Source organism: Vigna unguiculata, chromosome 3 (genome assembly GCF_004118075.2).
Source record: "Vigna unguiculata cultivar IT97K-499-35 chromosome 3, ASM411807v1, whole genome shotgun sequence".
In the NCBI taxonomy this organism is placed as follows: domain Eukaryota; kingdom Viridiplantae; phylum Streptophyta; class Magnoliopsida; order Fabales; family Fabaceae; genus Vigna; species Vigna unguiculata.
The window spans coordinates 1,029,409-1,048,721 of record NC_040281.1 but is presented as its reverse complement, the minus strand read 5'-3'; the positions used below and the strand labels follow the sequence as shown (position 1 = coordinate 1,048,721).

The window sequence follows — 19,313 nt, the reverse complement described above, 5'->3', positions numbered from 1 at the left end:
TGGTGTTATTGGCACAAATCACTTTTGTTCTGAAAAGTATACATTTAGAATGACTTCTTAATCCATTTAATCTTTAATCAACTCCGAGATTAAAAGGGTGTTTAGTGAAAAGAGAAACAAATATTTTAAGATGAAAAAATAATTTTTGTATGATTCCAACATAAAACATTTTTCTACAACCAAAAACAATAATGATATAATCGGGAGAAATAAAGAAATAAAAACATATAAGAAAAATGATGTTGAATATTTATGAAGGTATAGTACAAGATAGAAAAACTTGAATCAGAGACTTTTATACACTTATGCAATGAACACAGATGGGTGCCATTTGGCTACAATTATTCACATATATTTATATACATACAGGATTATCTTGATAACGTCAGAAAAAAAAGAAGAAGTAAAGTACAGAATATTGAATCTTCGTATCTATCTATCTATCAAGTATGATGATGGAGGGATCGATGCTTCCTTCAAGTTCTATCGACAAAAGGAACAGAGTGTCCTTAAGGTAAGGGGAGACGAAACCCACAAATAGAAGTACAGCATTTTGTGTACCCTCTGTACAAGGAAGAGCCCAAAACAGAAGCTACGTCACAATATAGTTGTCCTTTGTTTGAGGAAGTTGTTATGTCCCAATTTGGAAACAACACCACCCAAGTCCTCCCCACTTCACCCACCACACTGACCACACCACACACCACAACACAAGACAACACAACAAAACACATCGGTTTCATCATAGTTTTTGTTTTTCATAAACCTGCGTCAAAGGGCACGCCACTCCCAGGAATCCACGACCCACCGGCTAAGAATTCTCCGACGGTGAACTTTACAGCCTCGGCGCTGGAGATCACGCGAAAGCCTCCCCATTTCACCCTCCCTCCGGTGCCAGCACCTGCTCCTGTGTTCGCATGTTCACCGTAATATAGAGTTCCCAGTGCAAAGTTTCCACTCCACTCAGACCAACCTGTACAAACAACACCACTTTCACTTCTTCAAACGTAGGCACGTAAGTACTCCACTTACTACTTCTAACTCATGTTATTTTTTTTTAGATAAAAATATAGGAGAAAGCTGTTAAGATTAGAAGCATTTTGGTTTCATAAATCTTTATTTTTAATTATTTTAATTACAAAATTTATACAATTTTTTTAAAATAATTTTATTTAAATATTAAAAAATATTTTAAAATTTTAAAATTGATTTTTAAAATTAAACAGGTCCAACATGTGTAAGTTGTAAAAAAATATTATTATACAAGTTAAATAGGATAAAAAAATTAGGGTAAGTTTAGTTTTTCTTTTCTTTTAATTATTTCTTTCTATTTTCTTTTTAATTATATCACTTATTTATATCCACTTTTTCTTTTTCTCTCTGCCCCATACAACACCAAAGGGCAAGCAGGCTTCTGTAGCCAGTTATTATCCTTTTGAACACCCCATCTTTCTTAGAAGAGTATTAATGGATAGTAGTTATATATTTTATATAATTCTCGTTATTTTTCTCTCTTTTATTCTATTGTAGCATACCTAAATTATTTTTATATATATCTTCTCTTCCTTTGCTGTGTACACCTAAAATCATTTTACAACTCCAATTTTTTAATTAAAATAATTATAGTACTTTCTTTTCACTTAAAACTTATTGTCATACACTTTTACTATTAGAAAATTCTCTCTTACTAGTTATCAAATGATAGCAAGGTGTCAAAACATAATTTTACTTAATATTGTCCACTAGTTTTTTTCCTTCTAGCAATTATACTTGCATAATGAAGAAAAACGAGGAGTCCCACTTTAACCCTAGTTTTTCTCTCTCTTCGTAATCCTCGGAGAATATGAAAGTTTATAAGCTCGCTATCTAATGGGTTAAAGAAAATAATAAAACACACGGGATGTGGGTCTTACCCAACAACGAGTAGCCCTTATCTCATGTCTCTCTCCATGGTTTAGATTTTTCTATCTTAAAGTAAAAATAACCCTAAATAACTCCATCTTAAATAATTGGAGTAACCATCTTTAAAGTGATAAGGAAATCGTTCCAACCAATTATAATCTTCATTTTTTACTTGAGATAAAACCCTTTTGTATTATAGAAAATTGATGCAGTTATAGAGTATGAAGAAAAAATGGTGAACCTGCGGGGTTAATCAGGCCATCAAGGGCAGTCTTCATGATGACAGTCCTTGAGTACTTTTGCCATGGGCGACCAAGATAAGTTCTAAAAGAGCCCTGCACCGCTTTCAGGTCCCCAGCTGCAGTTATGAGACAGTTATGGATGATGATGCCTGTGTTCTCGTTAGGGTCGGTTCTTCCTTGTGCCGTCACCGTGTTCTGCTGGTTCCCCATCGGTTTTCTCACGTAGATGTTGCAGTTTTGAAGCACCGACACGGCGTCCCCGAAAATGAAGTCTACGGTTCCGTATATGTCACAGTCGCGGTAGAATTGGCGGTTGGCGTAGACGTATAAGGTGTCTTGATACCCCTTAAAGCTGCACCGATAAAACACCGAGTGGTCGGCGCCGGAACGGAGAGCCACCGCTTGGTGCTTTTGCGGTCCGGCGGTGTTCTCGAAGGTCATGTCCCGAGCAATGAAGCCATCTCCAGAAACAGCTGCAATAATGATCAACGGTTTTAACCTTTTACTAATGAGTACGCATAAAAGTTATAGATGCGAAATAAAATACAAAAAGCTTTTTATTTTTGTTTGTCTTTATCATGGAGAGATATTTCACCGAGTGTAAAGTGAAAATATTTTTGTTTGTGTCACTTTTGAAATAATAATAATATGAGAGTTTATTATGGTTGATTCCAGCGTGAAGGTTACTTTCACTGTTTGGAAAATGAAAAGTTCAGATTGTTTTTTCTTTAAATTTCTTGATAGTAAAATGATAAGAAGTTTTGATTAGGATTGTCCGTAACACTGAGTTGTACAGAAATGAGTACTACTCATGTCCCTGTCCCGACGGGCCCAGGTGATATAGGGTTTAATTTTTATATTAGTGAAAATTTAAATTATTATTTTTACATTTTTTTATCAGTATTATATTTCACATGTTCTGATCGAAAAAGAGAAAAACTAAACATTGATCTTGAGTAGATACTTTTTAGTCATTCAAATGCCATCTTTGAATTTTTGAGCTAGCTAGGTTGATGACAAGGATGGAAAGCTTTCATTTAGGTTTGTTGATATCTAGTTCTAGACACATGCATGACGAGGTTTTTCTGGTATATATATACAAACATAACATATATATACGTGAATGCATGGTTTATATGAATACAAGAGTGGACGATGAACTTACCAAAAGTAGCAGAACGGAATGTAGTGGAACCATCTTGCGCGTTGTCACTACCAGTAACAATAGTAGCACCCATACCATCTCCGATGATCATCAGGTTTTTCACAGTTCTCTTGATATCAATACTCTCTTTGTAAACACCAGCTTTGACGTGCACCACAACACGCCCTTTCCCACTGAGCTTAGCAGCTGCAGCAACACCCTCTGAGATGGTCTTATAGTTCCCAGTGCCATCCTGTGCCACCACAACATCAGCTTTTGATGTTGTTTCCTGAAGAAGCCTTCTGTCTGAATGTGAGATCCATGAAGGGAAGCCATCTGAAAGCAACTTTCGCCCACCATTTTGTTTAGTCGATGACAATGATGTCAAAGTCATAGCCTTGCTAAGGGACAGGGAATTGCTTAGCAGTTTGGAGAAATTGCTTAACATGTTGGGGAAGTAGTTGAGGTGAGTGGGAAGGTTAAATTCGGTGAAACCATTTTGGCATGTTTGATGATTGGCAATGGATGCACTCTGCCAAGTCAACCTGTCATTTAGATTGTTCGAGTTCACTGAGCGTTTGAGCTGATAAAGTGTGTCCTCATAGAGTTCCAAACAATCCTCCCAAGCAGACTTGGATCGCTTGTCCTTGAAATTATTGAGGTCCATGTTTGAGACAAGTTTATAAACCTGCATGGCTTGATCCACGGTGACCTTAAGGGCCAGGTCGTGGAAGGAAGAGGATCTAGCATCTAGGGTTGATAGTGTGTTGGTGGTTTCAACGTAATGTTTGCACACAGAGGGGTAAGGTGTTTCATTGCATGACAATGGTTTGCCATGCACAAGCAAGAGAGAATAAAGAAGACAGTATCCAATGAAACAGTTGAAAAAGAGGTTTTCCATATGGAAAATGCAATGATCGAAATGGCTTTTGAATTGGTGAGCTTTCTAGGAAACAGAGGATTTTCGTAGAAATGTTTGAGTGAAAAGTGCAAAGAGAAAGGTGCTATATATAGCCTCGAACATGGCATTGGTAGGCCATGGGGTTATACATATATGTGGATATAAAAGCGCATGAGGAACCCACATTAGGGTTTTCCAATTGAAAAGTGCATGGCCATGTCATTTGGGGGGCATGCATGATGTTTACGTGATAATGTTTTGTGTTACAAATTAGTCAAATTCAATTAAGGGAAAGAAAGGTGTGTCTATGACATTAGTTGAAGCAGCGAAGCTAAGCCACAAGTTTATTCAACTTAGCGTGTGATGCAATTTTTGTGCCACGTAAATTCACTTTTTGGGACTTTAGAAACTTTTTGGCCACGTAGATTTCATAAAGTGGAAGTGACAGACGCAATGTAAGAATTAGATAATGGTCCATCCACTGTTATGCGCTTTTTCTATTTCAAAGTATGAGTTTAGTCGCCTAAATACAGTAGCTAGAGGCATTTAGCTCTCACTTTCCCATTGGATCCCACTCGTTTTGGTTCTCTAATTACATCCACGTATTCTCTCTTGCAAATTGATGAAACTTCTTTCAAATTAAGTATGGGAATCTTGTTATTATCACTTTTCCATCAAGCTTTATGACTACCCAAACTCTGTGGTATCACACTATTTCCTCTAAATTTGGTGTAGTTCCTTAAAGTTAATCTTCAGTCACGTTTCTTTGAAATTCAGGCACAACTTAGCATGAAATCTATAATTTTTTGTACATTACTCAACAATTTATATGTTTTTAAAAAGAAATGGTTCGTAAGATGACATTAGGGCTCTGTAATAGGAAGTTACAGTAAGCACAAAGTAAACTTCTGAAGTATATACAAGCCCAAAGACTTTAATTACCTGAGATAATACCATATATACTATATATGTAATAGTAAGTGTTATTTGGAAGATGTCTGTATAGAGTTTATCATGAAAGCAATTAAGCTGAAATAATGTTCTGTTCATTACCTTCAATTTACTTTCATAAAAATTACAGAAAAACCTCTTCGAATAAGTTTGTTTCCAAATCTCTTAATCACAACAATTCCTTTCTGTTCAATTATTGTCACACGTCTACTTTATCTCCCATCTCATTTTTTTCTTCTTATTCATTATATACTGTTTCTTGTCACTCATTCTTTTCTGCAGCAGTAAAGGAGAACATTTTTTTTCTTTAAACCAATGATTTACCATTTATCAACCAACCAGACAAGGGTATGTAATCATAACTTATTCAGCGTACTTTGAAAAATCATGTTACGAAGACTTTGCAAACTATAGAAGGGGCCAGAGCTAGAGGGATATATATTTAATTAAAATTTAATAAAATCATTCGTGTAAGTAAAACACAAGGCAATACAGACTTAATAATATTGATGTTTCTTCACCTCCCTCTTGTCACATCATCTTCCAATAATATTAGGTGACTTTTCATCATTATGAATTATTTTCGTAAATAAACAAACAAATAAGATTAACGAAAAAGACGTGTTGTTGTCTTGGGAAAAAAATGCTTTTTCATTCCTACATTTGTTTTGCATTCAGACCCAACCAGAGAGACCTAGAGAGGAGGAAAAAGATAGAGAGGGTGGTTTCATTAATTAGTTGCAGTCCAATGGTAACACAACACAACAAAGTAGCTTCCTAACACATGAAATTACACGTGAAGGTTTGCTTTTAGGGTTTTGGTATTAGGGTTCTTCATTGTTATCTAAATCAGAGTAATTAATTAGGTGACCGTCACACAGTGTTCTCTCCCCCCCTTATCCCAACAGGGAAATTGCAGATTGATACGGTTGTTGGTGAGTCGTCTACATTTTTCGTGTATAAAATACTGTACACTTTTGTCGCACCACGTGGCACCCAACACCTCATTCTTATCAAACTTTTCTTAAAAAACTATATATATTACAATGAGTTGTACACGTGTGAACTTAGTGGCCTCAATTTCTTGGTATTCGGTTTGGATAATTTCTCCTTGTTTTGCCTCTACGTCGTTCTTTAATATGTAATTAGTCGAAAGTAATAATATATAGTCATTTTCGTAATCTCTTTCATTAGGACAAAGACTACTCCAACCACCAAGGCATGCAAAGCCATTTCCATGATGAAAAGTAGTGATCCATAACAAAACATGGTCGTCAAACAATTTAGGATTAACATTGGCCACAAATTTTATTTCTACAATTTTCTTTAAATAAGCTTTCCTCATCATGTTTAAAAATTAGGTGAAATAGATTTTTCGTTTACAAATATTGGCTTTGTCTTAATTCTTTTAAGAAATATAATATGTTATATTTAATGTAATACTATAATGAGTAGTGCTATGCGCATGTGAATTTTTTGAACGACGTGTATATCACATAATAATAATCACGAGACATCCGTTACGTAGGAAGTACTGAATGCATTATTTTAAGATTTTTTTAAATAAAATTTATTATTAATATTATAGTTTTTGTTACTGGGAAATTTAAATATTAGTTTTTAACTAATTTTTTATTTTATTTTTGTCTCATTTTATTTACTATTTTTTATTTATTTCTATATTTATTCCACGAATATAACCATATATATGTCTAACCTATAGTTGTGAGATCAAGGTTTAACCATAGTTAGATTATCAACCTTAAACCGTCACCTTCACCAATTAAATTAAAAACTCTGTTTTAAAAATATTGGCTTACTGTTATAAGGGATTAGGGGTGAAGGTGTGGACTTCTCAAATTCTAATTAACATTAAATCTCTATACTTCCTAAATTCTTTTGGTTCATGGATTTGTAAGACTAGTTTTGAGCAATTTTATCTTTTAAGAATTTATGAGGTGAAAAAACAAACATCTTAAAATCAATCAATTTATTAAGCATTAATTAATTTTAATTTATGAAAAAAAAATATTTATGGTATATTTGTAAAAAAAATAATAATTAACCATGCATGCTCTTACTTTAATATTTCCTTATTAATAGTTTTGTATCTAGAAAGTATTGAAATTTACTAGCTATTGAAGGGTGTTAAATAACGTTTTTTTTTTCTTTTTTGAGGTTTTAGTGCCTCTAATATCTTTACAGTGATTAGAATGATATTTGTGAGATGTTAGTAAATATGAAATTTCAAGGATTTCGAAAACAACTAAAACACAGTAAAAGCATTTATTTCAGATATTTATCTTGGACTTTGGTTTTTCTATCAGCAACAGATAAATATCTTGGACTTTTGACTTTTGTAATCTGAAGCTAAAGTTATTAAATGCTCTTTACACGTAATAAAAAATTCTGGCATCTATCAGATTTCATACCATATGCGTATTTAACACTTTGTAATTCATCTATTTATTAGAATTCATGCTTAAATTCTTCTGCATCGGGTAAGGTTTTCAATTTTTCTTCCTTCAACATTTTATTTTCTGGACTTAGCTTTGGATTAAGCTTATCTCAACTAGAAGTGATAAGAAACATCACAGTAAGTGTCTTCCAGAACTTATGCACTAAAGACACTGCATGTACTTTTATAAAGTGGAAAAGGAAAATTCTTAATATATACTCTCATCCATTCAATTATGCATATACATGTCACATTGTTTTCATATAAACTTAATCTAATGGAACCCATCAAATCAAATAATTGCCATTATATCCATGAGTAAGCAAAGTTTACACTAAACAACAACCCATTTAATTATTTAAGAAGAAAAGTAAGAACACAGGGTCCAAACGAATTAGTGAAGCAGATCATGACTTGGTAACAAAGCCTCTGCATTGACTTTATTTTGCAAATTATCATATATTGTTATAATGCGTGCTGCCATAGCCCTTTCTTTGATCATGTCTCTGCCTTCTCTTTCTCTAATTTTGGCACTACTCTTGTAGTCTTTTGTGAACCTAATGATTCTGTTTTATAGCCTTAGAAGTACTACTTTACATAGGACTTCTAGGGCAATTTTTTTTTTTCCGATCAAAAGTGGATTTTAAACTTAATTTAATTACAGAATTAATTTAGGAGGTGAAATTTATGATTACTTATATATTATGAAATTATCTTTATATTTTGTGCACGTAAAATTTCAATGATTTTCATCATGTAATGTATAGAATGAAAATTTAGCGTTTGGCATTATGGTGGTGCCAGACCATAGTTGCAACAAAGTTGCAAATCCATTAACTAGATCATAATAATTACTAAGTATTATGTGAAGAAGATGGATACATTGAAAATTGTTGCCATTATGTGGACCTGATTTCAGATGAAAATGACATGGTTCTGTTGGTGTCTGCCTCTTAGAATTAATGGTAATGATAGAACTGGAATAAGAAGTGATGATAGAAAATCTAAGTATATGGATTCTTTTTTTCATTCTGATACACATATAAGCAAATTTTACGAGAGTAGAACTATGTAGGATCTGTGAAAAAAAGAAAGAAAAAGATCACTCAAATGCAAAAAAAGAAGGGTGAAATCACGTTCGATATGCATGAGCAAGATTATCTTTATCTTGTATAAAGCCAAATCATTCTCTTAAATCTATCGTATAACAGTTCACCTACCCAATCAATTAATTTTGTGGTACCTAACTCTTGCAGAGATGATGGTAGAACTTCTCCATAAATATTTATTCAGAAAAAATAATTGTAGGAACAAAATTAAGGAGTTTCTTAATAAATTAATATTATTAGCTTATATAAATTAAAAATAATAATATTGTATCTTTCTTTTTCAAATCAAATAACATAAAAATTTAATTTTCACTTATTTATTTATTTTTGTTCCAACAATCTCTATTTTATCATTTTTTTTCTTTTCCTAATTACATAATTTCTCGCCCATTATTTCCTTTTTGTTTTAAAAATTACATAGTGTAAAGCTTCAACTTTCCTTCATCAAATTTTGAAAAAGAAATAAACAACAAAGACAGTAAACAAAAATATTAATATAGTTTTAATATATATATATATATATATATATATATATATATATATATATATATATATATATTATATATATATATATAATCTCCCCTAATATTTTCATGTCGACATTGAAGGAAAATGGTTTGTTGTGTATGTTCATTTTTTAGAAATTTAACCAAATAACTTTACACTAAGAAAACAGTTATTTAACAAAAATAAAAATAAAAAAATTCTAATTAATATAAATAGTTTTATAAAATTCATTTAACCCATTTTGACTTACCCAAATAATGAACAAAAATGTTTTATCTTTTTATTTGGTATTTATTCAGCCAATGTTTTTTTTTCATTTTTTACTTATTGCATTTAGTCCATGAGACATAATGATCTATGTCAATCCACTCACCAGTGCAATCCAATAACTAGTTAAATAATAATAAAAAAAAGAATATATAACAAGCAATGCAACATTTGTTGGGCCTCAAAGCCCTGACAAAATGGAGAATCTTTTATTTGAAGAAAAGTAGTTTTGTAAAAAGACATGCAAAAGGATTAGGGTTTGTGTTTGGCGATGGGAGGGCCAATGAATCACCATCCTTGACCAATCATATCCCTTCATTTATAATTAATAAGCCAAAAATAACTCATTGGTCCATTTATTATTTATAAAGAATATATATATATTAAAAAATGTATCACCCTATGACTCTTTCATGAAAGATCATCTAACTCATTCATTAACCTCTCTTTATAGATAGATATCCAACTCATCAATTTAAAATATGTTATATTTTCTTTCCAAAATCTTTTTTTATGTAAATAAAAATTAATATTTGTGTACCTTCTCGCAAGTTGCATCGAAATACAAAATTTTATCCAATAAATAAATTAGCAATATATCCGACGGTTCTAAACCATCCAATACTAAATCATAATTCATGCTAACTAATTCATTAATTATTATTATTGTTGTTGGATAAATTATTAAATTTATATGTACATTTATTCGAAAATGAAAATAAAAGATGTATTTGACCGAAAAATTAGTGTTTTTTGTATTGCTGGAGAAAGATGTGGGTCATGGTATGAGACAGGAAACCGAATGCAGTGCCCCTTAAGTTTGTTTTATTTTCTTATTTAAAGGAAATCCAAAAAAAAATTATTATTAGATTAAAATGATTATTTCTATTTATTTTTAAGGTTTGAGAACTGAAATATACTTCAGACACTGAAATCATACTTAAACATACCGAACTCTTTGTACGAATTCATATAGAATCACAAATTCCATTTCAGTAAATTTTTTTTTCTTAAAAAAGAACTGGTCTCTAACTATCAATGGATCATATCCTCTGGATTCGTACCAATATATGGTTATTATATCAGACATATCCTTATATATGAATAGCCTTGTTATATATATAAAAAAAACATCTTATTTTTATTTCTTTGCAATGCTTTTAATAAAAATAGTAAAAGTATACAGTTTTATGGAGAAATAATATGACAACTTTGCAAATAAGAGCAAAACTAAAATTAAAAATGAAATGAGAAGATGATTATGTGTGTATATGGGAAGAGGCGATGGAGATAGGTGAAGATGAAGTTGGTATGTATATTGTAGGGTTAAGTGTGGAGTAGAAACAGTGGTCTGAACAGCTTTATAAAAATGGATAACTATATTTTGACAAACAAAATTTCACAAATAACTTTTTTAGATAAAAAATATATTACTGTTATTTTATTTTGATAAAACATAAAAAAATAATCTATTTAATTTTATTTTAAAAAATTTTATCAAATTTTTCGAAAAAACAAATTTGTCAACAAATAATTTTTATTACGAAAATAAATGAAATTACCCAAAAAGTCAAAACTGAATCCTATTTGTGTGCTATGTTGGCCAGCTTCTTTGTTTCCAAAAGTCATGACGACACTGAATATTGAAATGAAGAACACAAAATAATGAAGTTTGTGTTGGAATTTTCCTTATTCATAGTCTACACTAATAAAATCTTGTACTTTGCCTGTTTCTTCTCTGTTTCTTATCTTGCACTCTAAGTACTACTTGGAATAGGAGATGATATAAAGTGTCTTTCGATTTAAATTAAAGTATTCAAATTACTTATTGGACATTATGTCATACCTTTTTTTAAATTCAATTAAAACTAAAATTCATCACTTTATAATTAGCTAAAAGTGTATAATAAATTCTTTTTTAATTCCAATTAAATATAATTTACCTTAATTTTCTAACAAAAATATAAACTCATATTTTATATGTCATAGATAGGAACTGAATTTATTTTGTTCGAAAATCGTATAATTGGAACCCGTCTTAATTTATTAATTACATAACCTAGGAACTCTTTGTATATAATTTTTTGTTTTTCCATTTGTTGTCAACTAGCAGGATTTAATGTGTGAAAGTTACTTAGAATGTGCAGTATTCACATAAATTCATAACATTATTTAGTTATATATTAGATTTACATAATTCATCTTATCTTTATTTTATCTCTTTTTAGGTTGCGCAAAAGTTATACAAATTTATTTTACAAATAAATTTCACAAAACTTATTATATCAGTGATATAAAATCATATTTTGTTGGGTATTATCGTAACAAAATACATCTAAATTTTGCAATTGTAGATGTGTAGGGCCAATTTGTCTCTACCAACCGGTCATAGGTTTGACAAAAACAAACAATTTAAAAGGCTGGTATGTTTGAGCAGACAGAGAGAGCCTCAAAGTTTAAGTAATATTAAATAATTAATCTATTTAAGTAAAATTTATCTTTCAAAATATAGCCTTTCTATTTTTACTATTTATTATTTGGTATACATATGTATTGTAATTATTTACACAATATGATGAAGATTAAAGTGTTTGTTGTTATGAATAGGATAAATTCTCAACATTTTTATCTTTACATATATTTGATCTTAAACTTGAAAAATTGGCCATATCACACACACATTGTGTTGTCATATCAACATTATGAGATTGAACCAGCATCTTATTTTAATCAATGTCCATCAAATAACTAAAGTAGCTAATCTTATTAATTAATTTCCATATATTAATTGTTGTCATACATTTCACCAGTTCACATTCTGCCTTGTAAATAACGAATCAAATACTTTAAATCAAATACTTGTACGATACATTGTATCAAATTGAAGTTACATTTCCTTAGAAAATAAGAAGTTATACAACCATTGCAACCTCTACACTTTTAAATTCAATAGCGTCTCTTTGACTGGCTTAGCAATCACGTCTGCACATATAGTTTAAATATACCAACTCAAATGCTATAATTTCCTGGTGCAGGCTTAACAGTCAAGTCTGCATCCAAATTGCCCTTTGGAAAAATTTTCACCAGTACATTTATTTGGTAAATTATTACTTTTAACCGGGTTCTGTAATTTTGTCCACTTTTCTATGGATAGAAAAATAGTGTTAAAACAATAACCAGTTGGCCACGGCAAAAATGTAGAGTTTAAGGACAAATTATGGCAACACTTCCTGACATATAATGCAATTATACAATACTTCACTTTTTTCTGACATAATATATAGCTACAGAATGATAAATTAAGAAAGTTTGTACTGATAGAAGGATGAGTGGTGCTACATTGTTACATATATTGTTATCCAAAGGTGCAATTGATTAGCATACTGAAACTTTGGTTGAGGATCAGTTGTGTCATGACAAGCTTCTGATTATGGAAATGCTCGGTCAAGAATTCCATCATGGCCTCACTGACCTTGACGTGTTGCAGCAGATGGCGGTTGAACAGCTGCCAGAGGATTTACTTGGTACGAAAACGCAAGCTGCCACAAATCTACCAAAGCCCTCTTTACGGAGATAGCTTGTCTTCTTAAAATCCTAAATCACGAATAGTCTCAGTCATTCAGAACCATGTAATCCCTATGAAGCACAAAGAGCGAGCAAATATATATTGCAGAACTTGCTATAACCTTTATAAATCCATTCAATGAGTTTGGCTACAGTAAACAATGCAAATTATTAATTTAGTATTCAGTATAATACACTTGCTTGTTAACCAAGGGTGCCTCAACCCCAAAATAAATAAAATGGTCTTCACCATGACACAGCAGAAAGAGAAATGGATTTTACTCATTATTATAACAGATTCCATAAGAACGTAGATACTATATTGGAAAATCTCAGCCTTAGATGGTTAAAAGAGAAATTACAAGAGACTGAAAACCTCACACGAAATATAGGTCAATCCATTGAATAACATGGTTCTTGAGAGAAGGTTACGAAATATCCTACAAATTCTGTAACTAATAATACTAGGAATCACAAGTTTTTCAAGTCAAAAAACATAACTCAAGCTGCCTGCTCAAAATCTTGATGTCCATCAGTTCTAGGTATGGTCTAAAACACTCCTTTTCAAGTTTTAACATTATAATATGGGAGTAGTTGACAGGTTTGGAACACTGGGAGGAATGAGAAGAAACATATTTAGGAATCTGTCATCCATTAAGCAAGTTGTCATCTATTACTATGTGATTCTAAGCTTCTTATCATCACGGAAAATTGTTATTAATTCTTATTCTCTTGCCCTAAATTCTAAAAAGTTGTCAGGGGCAGAAAAGTTATGGGAATTTTGTTAGGACCATCTTCTGGTTTTTCTTAGGAACTTTTCAAAGGTAGCATGATTCTCTCCTATCTCCACAGCAAAGCTAAAATCTAAACCCTTTCAACATATTCTATCTATTTCTTGGTTACTCTCAAATGACCAATCAGTGCTTCAGATCTTCTCCCAATTTCGGCTGCACACAAAATTAACTGGGGAAAATTTGATTTGATGTTTGGAGCTAGGGCCCCATAAAGGGAAGACAGGATGTAGCTCTCTTTTGAATCAGGAATCTATTAAATTGCTTGAGGTAATAAATTAAACAAGGAAACAAAGAAATACAACTATACAAATCAGAATAATAAAGGTCCTAAAGAGGTGATATTTTGCCCAAGATGAATTATAGCAACTAAACAGGTAAGAACAAATATGATTAATATAAAACTAAAGATGATTTTGATATGAAATGGTGATTGTATCCTCGAAGATGAGAGGATGCAGAAAACAGATATTAGAGATACATTCTACCACGGAGCTAAAAATTTAATTGAGTACCTTTTTATAGTGGCTTGCTTCTTTCTGAAAACATAGTAGATGAACAGTAGTAAACAACCAAGCATGATCTTCCCACTAGTTATGACAAACTTAGTAGAGCCAATCTTCAAATGGATACCACGGAAGCAACAGAAACATGTTTCTATTTGTTTAGACAATTTTATAAGAGCATTCTTGGACCTATTACTTTCATTGTTTAGATGTTTGGTTTTGGAGGCTTGAGGTAATCCTTCGGACATATTTCGTTCTTTCAAAGAATAATCTTCATTTCTATTTGTAGGTGACTGAGGAAAAGGTTGTGACACAATAGTACTTTCAGGAGAATGCATGGAATATAACCTTCTCAGAAGTCCCTAAAAAATATAATGTCATAGAAATAGTTAGCAAATCTGAGGGAAGCACACTGCCTAAGAGCAAACAAGGCAATACTTACAAAAAGACTAGAAGAGTTTATTATTTTTAATTTACAATAAAGGACCAAATAGAGTGGTTATGTCAGGAATAAATTTAGGGAGTATTATAAACTCTGCAAGTTTAATATAGAAGGAGAAAAAAGGTCAAGTTATAATTTTAGTGTGGGCAACTAAGTTAAATCAGTTATTGTATAGGCTATAAATAAGCCCTCTATTGATTTGGGAGGAGTTTTTGAAATAATTCTTTTAAATGGACTTTTCCAGTGTGAAAATGAGAGGGCTGCTTTAGATGGCATACTTGTATTTACCTCTGATTTTGTATGAGTCTGATGCTTAAATAAATAAAGAGGACTACTAACATATAAGCTATTGCATTAAGAGAATGGTTGTAATATTTAGAGTAGTTATTAAAGCTAGAGATAAAGTTTACCAATGAAATAACCACTGCAGACAGCAAAATAAACAACAGTATTTATAAAAAAAAGAAGCTCGCCAAGTAATTTTTTCAAATGTCAGCTCAGACTAATAAATTTAACGTACCGATAAAAGGATACATCTAATTCCTTCCACCAATAAAGACAAAAGAGAATGCAGTGAACTGCTTTATTTCAATTAATCAAAATTACACCATAACTTTGTTTCTCATTTCTAATTTCTAATTCAAATGCCTGATTACAAAACCACTAATATGAAAACTTGATTTGTGGAGAACATTCATACCTGTCGATTTTCCTCAGGCAATGAAGAATTCTCAACCCAGGAGATTGCAAGATCTACATCTTTTCTAACTGTTGCAAGAAGTGTGACGGAATAAAGCTCGACAACTTCCACATATTCATTAATTTCAAGAATTATGTGTCTTTCTTCTATACTTCCATCCTCTACATTTGTCTCTTTAATGACTGCACAATATCTTGCATCTTCAAGACTCCATCCATTGAGGAAATCCTCCACAAATTCTTGAACACCAAGCCCAGAACCTTGTGCAATTTGAAAACAAGCTCTGAACCAAAAATAATAAAAAGAGGTAGTATCACTCTCCTTACACATGGTCTTTCACTAATACCTTGTTTGTAGACATATCTATATGGAAAAAATAAAAACAGTACAACCCTATTGTCAAACACTATAGAAAGGACAAGTGTCCTGCAGAATCATGATCCGGAACGAATAAGCTATCTCGGGTATTCAGGTGTTAGGGATGAAATGTTCACATCAAGAATAAAAATAAAAAATGGCAATCATACATGACATAGGGTGTGTTTGGAAACCTGTTCAATCCACAGTGATAGGGAGTATTAAACTTTGCAATGCCTAAATGGACAAGGTGAGAATCAAATTGATTGACGCTGAACATGAATTAAGCTGAAGCCAACTCGTAAGGCACGTGAAATTGTTATTAACCAGAAGATGTTAAAGAAAACAAGCATACCTACCCAGTAAGAAGAACACGGGGAGGAATAGCTTTGACTGAAATGAAATGCAGTCTAAGTTGATCGAGAATGTGTTGATTCCTGCAGCAAAGCAACGATGATTCAATTTTAGAATGAACTGTGGAGAAGATAGAGATGAGAATGTAAGAAAAACCTGGGAAGGTGGATAAGTGCCTGGAGTAGCACCATGGCAGTGGATTCTAGCATATCTGGAGTTGCAAGGGAGGCATGACGCAAGCGTTCCAAAATAGAGGATGCAGCTGATGCAGCTTCTTGGTACATAGAACAGACAAGGAAGCTGCATCGGAAAAAACACAATCATCACACAGATTCTGGTTTTGGGTAGTTCTACAATTGATTCACTTATTCCATTACCTCTCTGAAGCCTCAATTTCATTCCATATAGCAGCAGCTTCAGAGTCTGATTCTGACTCCAACTCCGTCGTCTTGATTTGTATCGACTCGGTCCTAATTTGCATAGTCTCCTCCTCACTTCACCAATCAAAAACACAAAAAGGGGAAAATCAAGAACACCCTTTTCTTCAACTATTCATCTATGTATTATCTATTACATAATAATCAATGGTTTCATGTTGCATAATCTTCTCCCTTTCTCTTTGTTTCTTCCATTATTCTCTCTCTCTCTCTCTCTCTCTCTCTCTCTCTCTCTCTCTCTCCTCTGCCAGCAACGCCACTAAGACGGTGTTTCAAGTTTTAAAACGTTTTTTATTGGGCACTACAAGAAATTTTTTTTATACCGATCAATAAGAGAGAACTCAATCATATAGAGGCAAAACTGACATGAAAAGAAACTTAAAAACCATCTAAAAAATCCATCATACAAAGAAGAAGATATAAACCTGAGGATGCTCTGCTCTGAAGGGTGGAATAGCAACCAGCAACTCAAATAAAATGAACCCAACATTTTTTTTTATTGATATAGTTGTCTTTGCTATTCTATTCTGTGCAATGTTATATATCAGGTTGTCCTAGCCAGATGATGACATTTCTTGTTCCAAACAAATCAATTATGGAATTAAATCTATACCAATGCGAGTCATTCTCTTTTTTCATGGCCATTTCCTACCTCACCCATGTAACCCACACAGTGCGGACTCTAGCCCCTATATCCAAATACAAATTTAGATACATTATAATCCAATGATTCCCACCCGAAACAATCAAAAAATATGAACCCAGTCACGAATCAAAAAAACACCAACAAAATCGACTTAAAAGTGCACACATAGATTCCACAGATTGCCAATGATAGCAACTCGAATACCAACTCATAGCTACTCAGCAGCCTCATCAATTTGGCTTTAACAACTGTTGACCCAAAAATAATCCAATTAATATTCAGACCATAGCCAGAAATCAATAAAACAGAGACAAAGAGGAGCAACCAGTGGCCAATGGCTGTTTATAGCTTAGGTTTTTCGTGAACGAAAGAGAAGGGATAGAGGCATAGATACCTTGGGCTGCAGCTATAGAGCTTCGGATGTAGACACTGCTGTTGAGTGAATCTCGTCGGCGATGAACGGCTGAGGCAGAGGGTGCGTAATCGTTCTCACTGTTGGGTCCTATTCGGTGAAGTGTAGTGCTTTTTCTGTTCCCCCTTATGGGTTTCCTCTCTCAAACCTGTATATTGTGTCCCCTCCACCTGAGTGAGTGCGTGAATGAATTAGTGTGTGCCCCCGTGAGTGAAACGTGAGAGAGTAATTAGAATCGTGTGTGTGTCAGTGAGGGTTTGGGAAAGAGAAGGAAAAACCTCCTGTGTGTGCCGCGTAGGGATGGCAACGGAGCGGGGCGGGGCGGGTACGGGTATCATGATCTCATTCCCATCCTCATAATAAAAATTCATCCCCATTCCCATTCCCATCCCCAAATCCAACGGATATACAACTTTTGACTCATCCCCATCCTCACCGGGTAACAGGTATTTTCTTATACCCATACCCATACCCATTTTTTTATTGTTCCATATATCAATTAAATATTTTTTATAAAAAAAATTTAAAAATCACACCAACGGAATCATGATACTATCAAAATATTCAATATTAAAATAACATACTCTTTTTGATTTTCATGATGTCAAATATTAAGAAAAATATTATAATAGTATAAATCTCAAATTAAAGTATCAAATAACAACTAAAATAAATTCAAATAATTATATAAAAGCTAAAAAATTACACATTACTAAAATTTTATAATAACCAAAATATTTATTAATTTTACAAATGATCAGTGGTTTCATTTGCATTCGATCCACCTACACATAGAAAAAAAATGAAAAATTAGATATGATATAATAATTGAAATTGAAAATTTTAATTACTAGAATATAATGTACCTTCTTCATCAGATTCATTTTCACTCATGAGAACATTTTTCCTTTTAATTTTTTAACACCTACAAACACCAAATGTAGAATATTAGATGAGAATTCACAAAAAATACTAACAAAAAATATTAATAAATTTGAGTAACTTACCTAAATGGTTTGAGTTCCATATCCAACTTCTTGTACACATCAAAGCCTCTATAGTAATATGATGAAGTCGACTACGGTGAGAAGTTAATATCTGACCACCAGTACTAAAAGCAGATTCAGAAGCTACAATTGTTATTGGAATAGCTAAAACATCCCTTGCAATTGCTTGAAGGGTTGGAAACTTTAACCCATTTGTTTTCCACCATGATAGGATATCAAATTCTTGTGTAACCGGCAAATTATCTTCTTCCAAGTAATAATCCAACTGTTTTCATAACTGTAGTTCTAGATTTTTTCTTTTTTGCCATAAACTCTAAAAATTCATTCGCATCATTATCAACATCCTTTCCCAACTCCAATGATGTAGCTCTATAAGAAGAAGTTTCATTCTTTTTTGATTGATATTCCAAAACCAAATCATAGCACATTTGACGAATCCTACTAAGTTTCAGATCAAAATCATTACCATACAATTTATAAAAATAATATTCTAACATGTCCATCTTGTACCTTGGATCTAAAACTGAAGCAATTGCCAATATATCATGAATAACACTCCAGTAACTTTCAAATTTCTTTAACATTTGTATTGCCATATTTTGAATGGTTATCTCAG

At 32.3% G+C, this 19,313-nt stretch overlaps 2 protein-coding genes across 6 annotated transcripts; both read right to left on the bottom strand.

The window, feature by feature from the left end:
- Positions 1-271: 271 nt before the first annotated feature.
- Positions 272-4,253, bottom strand: LOC114179057 (pectinesterase-like). The gene is made up of 3 exons (XM_028065256.1): positions 3,310-4,253; positions 2,144-2,617; positions 272-973 (listed from the first exon to the last, which is right to left on the bottom strand). Exons 1-3 carry the CDS (start codon positions 4,187-4,189, stop codon positions 759-761), a joined length of 1,569 nt encoding a protein of 522 aa, XP_027921057.1. The 5' UTR covers positions 4,190-4,253; the 3' UTR covers positions 272-758.
- Positions 4,254-12,684: 8,431 nt separating this feature from the next.
- LOC114179059 (protein APEM9-like) lies at positions 12,685-17,959 on the bottom strand. Of its 5 annotated transcripts, none has more exons than XM_028065259.1 (8): positions 17,673-17,959; positions 17,444-17,526; positions 16,573-16,689; positions 16,352-16,495; positions 16,201-16,278; positions 15,485-15,767; positions 14,352-14,704; positions 12,685-13,075 (listed from the first exon to the last, which is right to left on the bottom strand). In XM_028065259.1, the coding sequence occupies exons 2-8, from the start codon at positions 17,488-17,490 to the stop codon at positions 12,946-12,948; spliced, it is 1,152 nt and encodes a 383-aa protein (XP_027921060.1). In that variant the 5' UTR covers positions 17,491-17,526; positions 17,673-17,959; the 3' UTR covers positions 12,685-12,945. The 5 variants fall into 5 exon arrangements, with proteins under 5 accessions (XP_027921060.1, XP_027921062.1, XP_027921063.1 ...); XM_028065261.1 differs by having other exon boundaries at positions 17,483-17,526; XM_028065262.1 differs by lacking the exon at positions 17,444-17,526 and having other exon boundaries at positions 17,673-17,958.
- Between the last annotated feature and the right edge of the window lie 1,354 nt (positions 17,960-19,313).

Coding starts and splice junctions, on each gene's coding strand:
- LOC114179057 (XM_028065256.1), bottom strand. CDS start 4,189: ATGGAAAACCTCTTTTTCAACTGTTTCATTGGATACTGTCTTCTTTAT. Junction 2,618..3,309: donor ATTCCGTTCTGCTACTTTTG/GTAAGTTCATCG, acceptor TCATTATTGCAG/CTGTTTCTGGAGATGGCTTC. Junction 974..2,143: donor TGGCCTGATTAACCCCGCAG/GTTCACCATTTT, acceptor TTGTTTGTACAG/GTTGGTCTGAGTGGAGTGGA.
- LOC114179059 (XM_028065258.1), bottom strand. CDS start 17,122: ATGTTGGGTTCATTTTATTTGAGTTGCTGGTTGCTATTCCACCCTTCA. Junction 16,690..17,057: donor TCAGAGCAGAGCATCCTCAG/GTTTATATCTTC, acceptor TGATTGGTGAAG/TGAGGAGGAGACTATGCAAA. Junction 13,076..14,351: donor AAGCAAGCCACTATAAAAAG/GTACTCAATTAA, acceptor TTCGTGATTTAG/GATTTTAAGAAGACAAGCTA.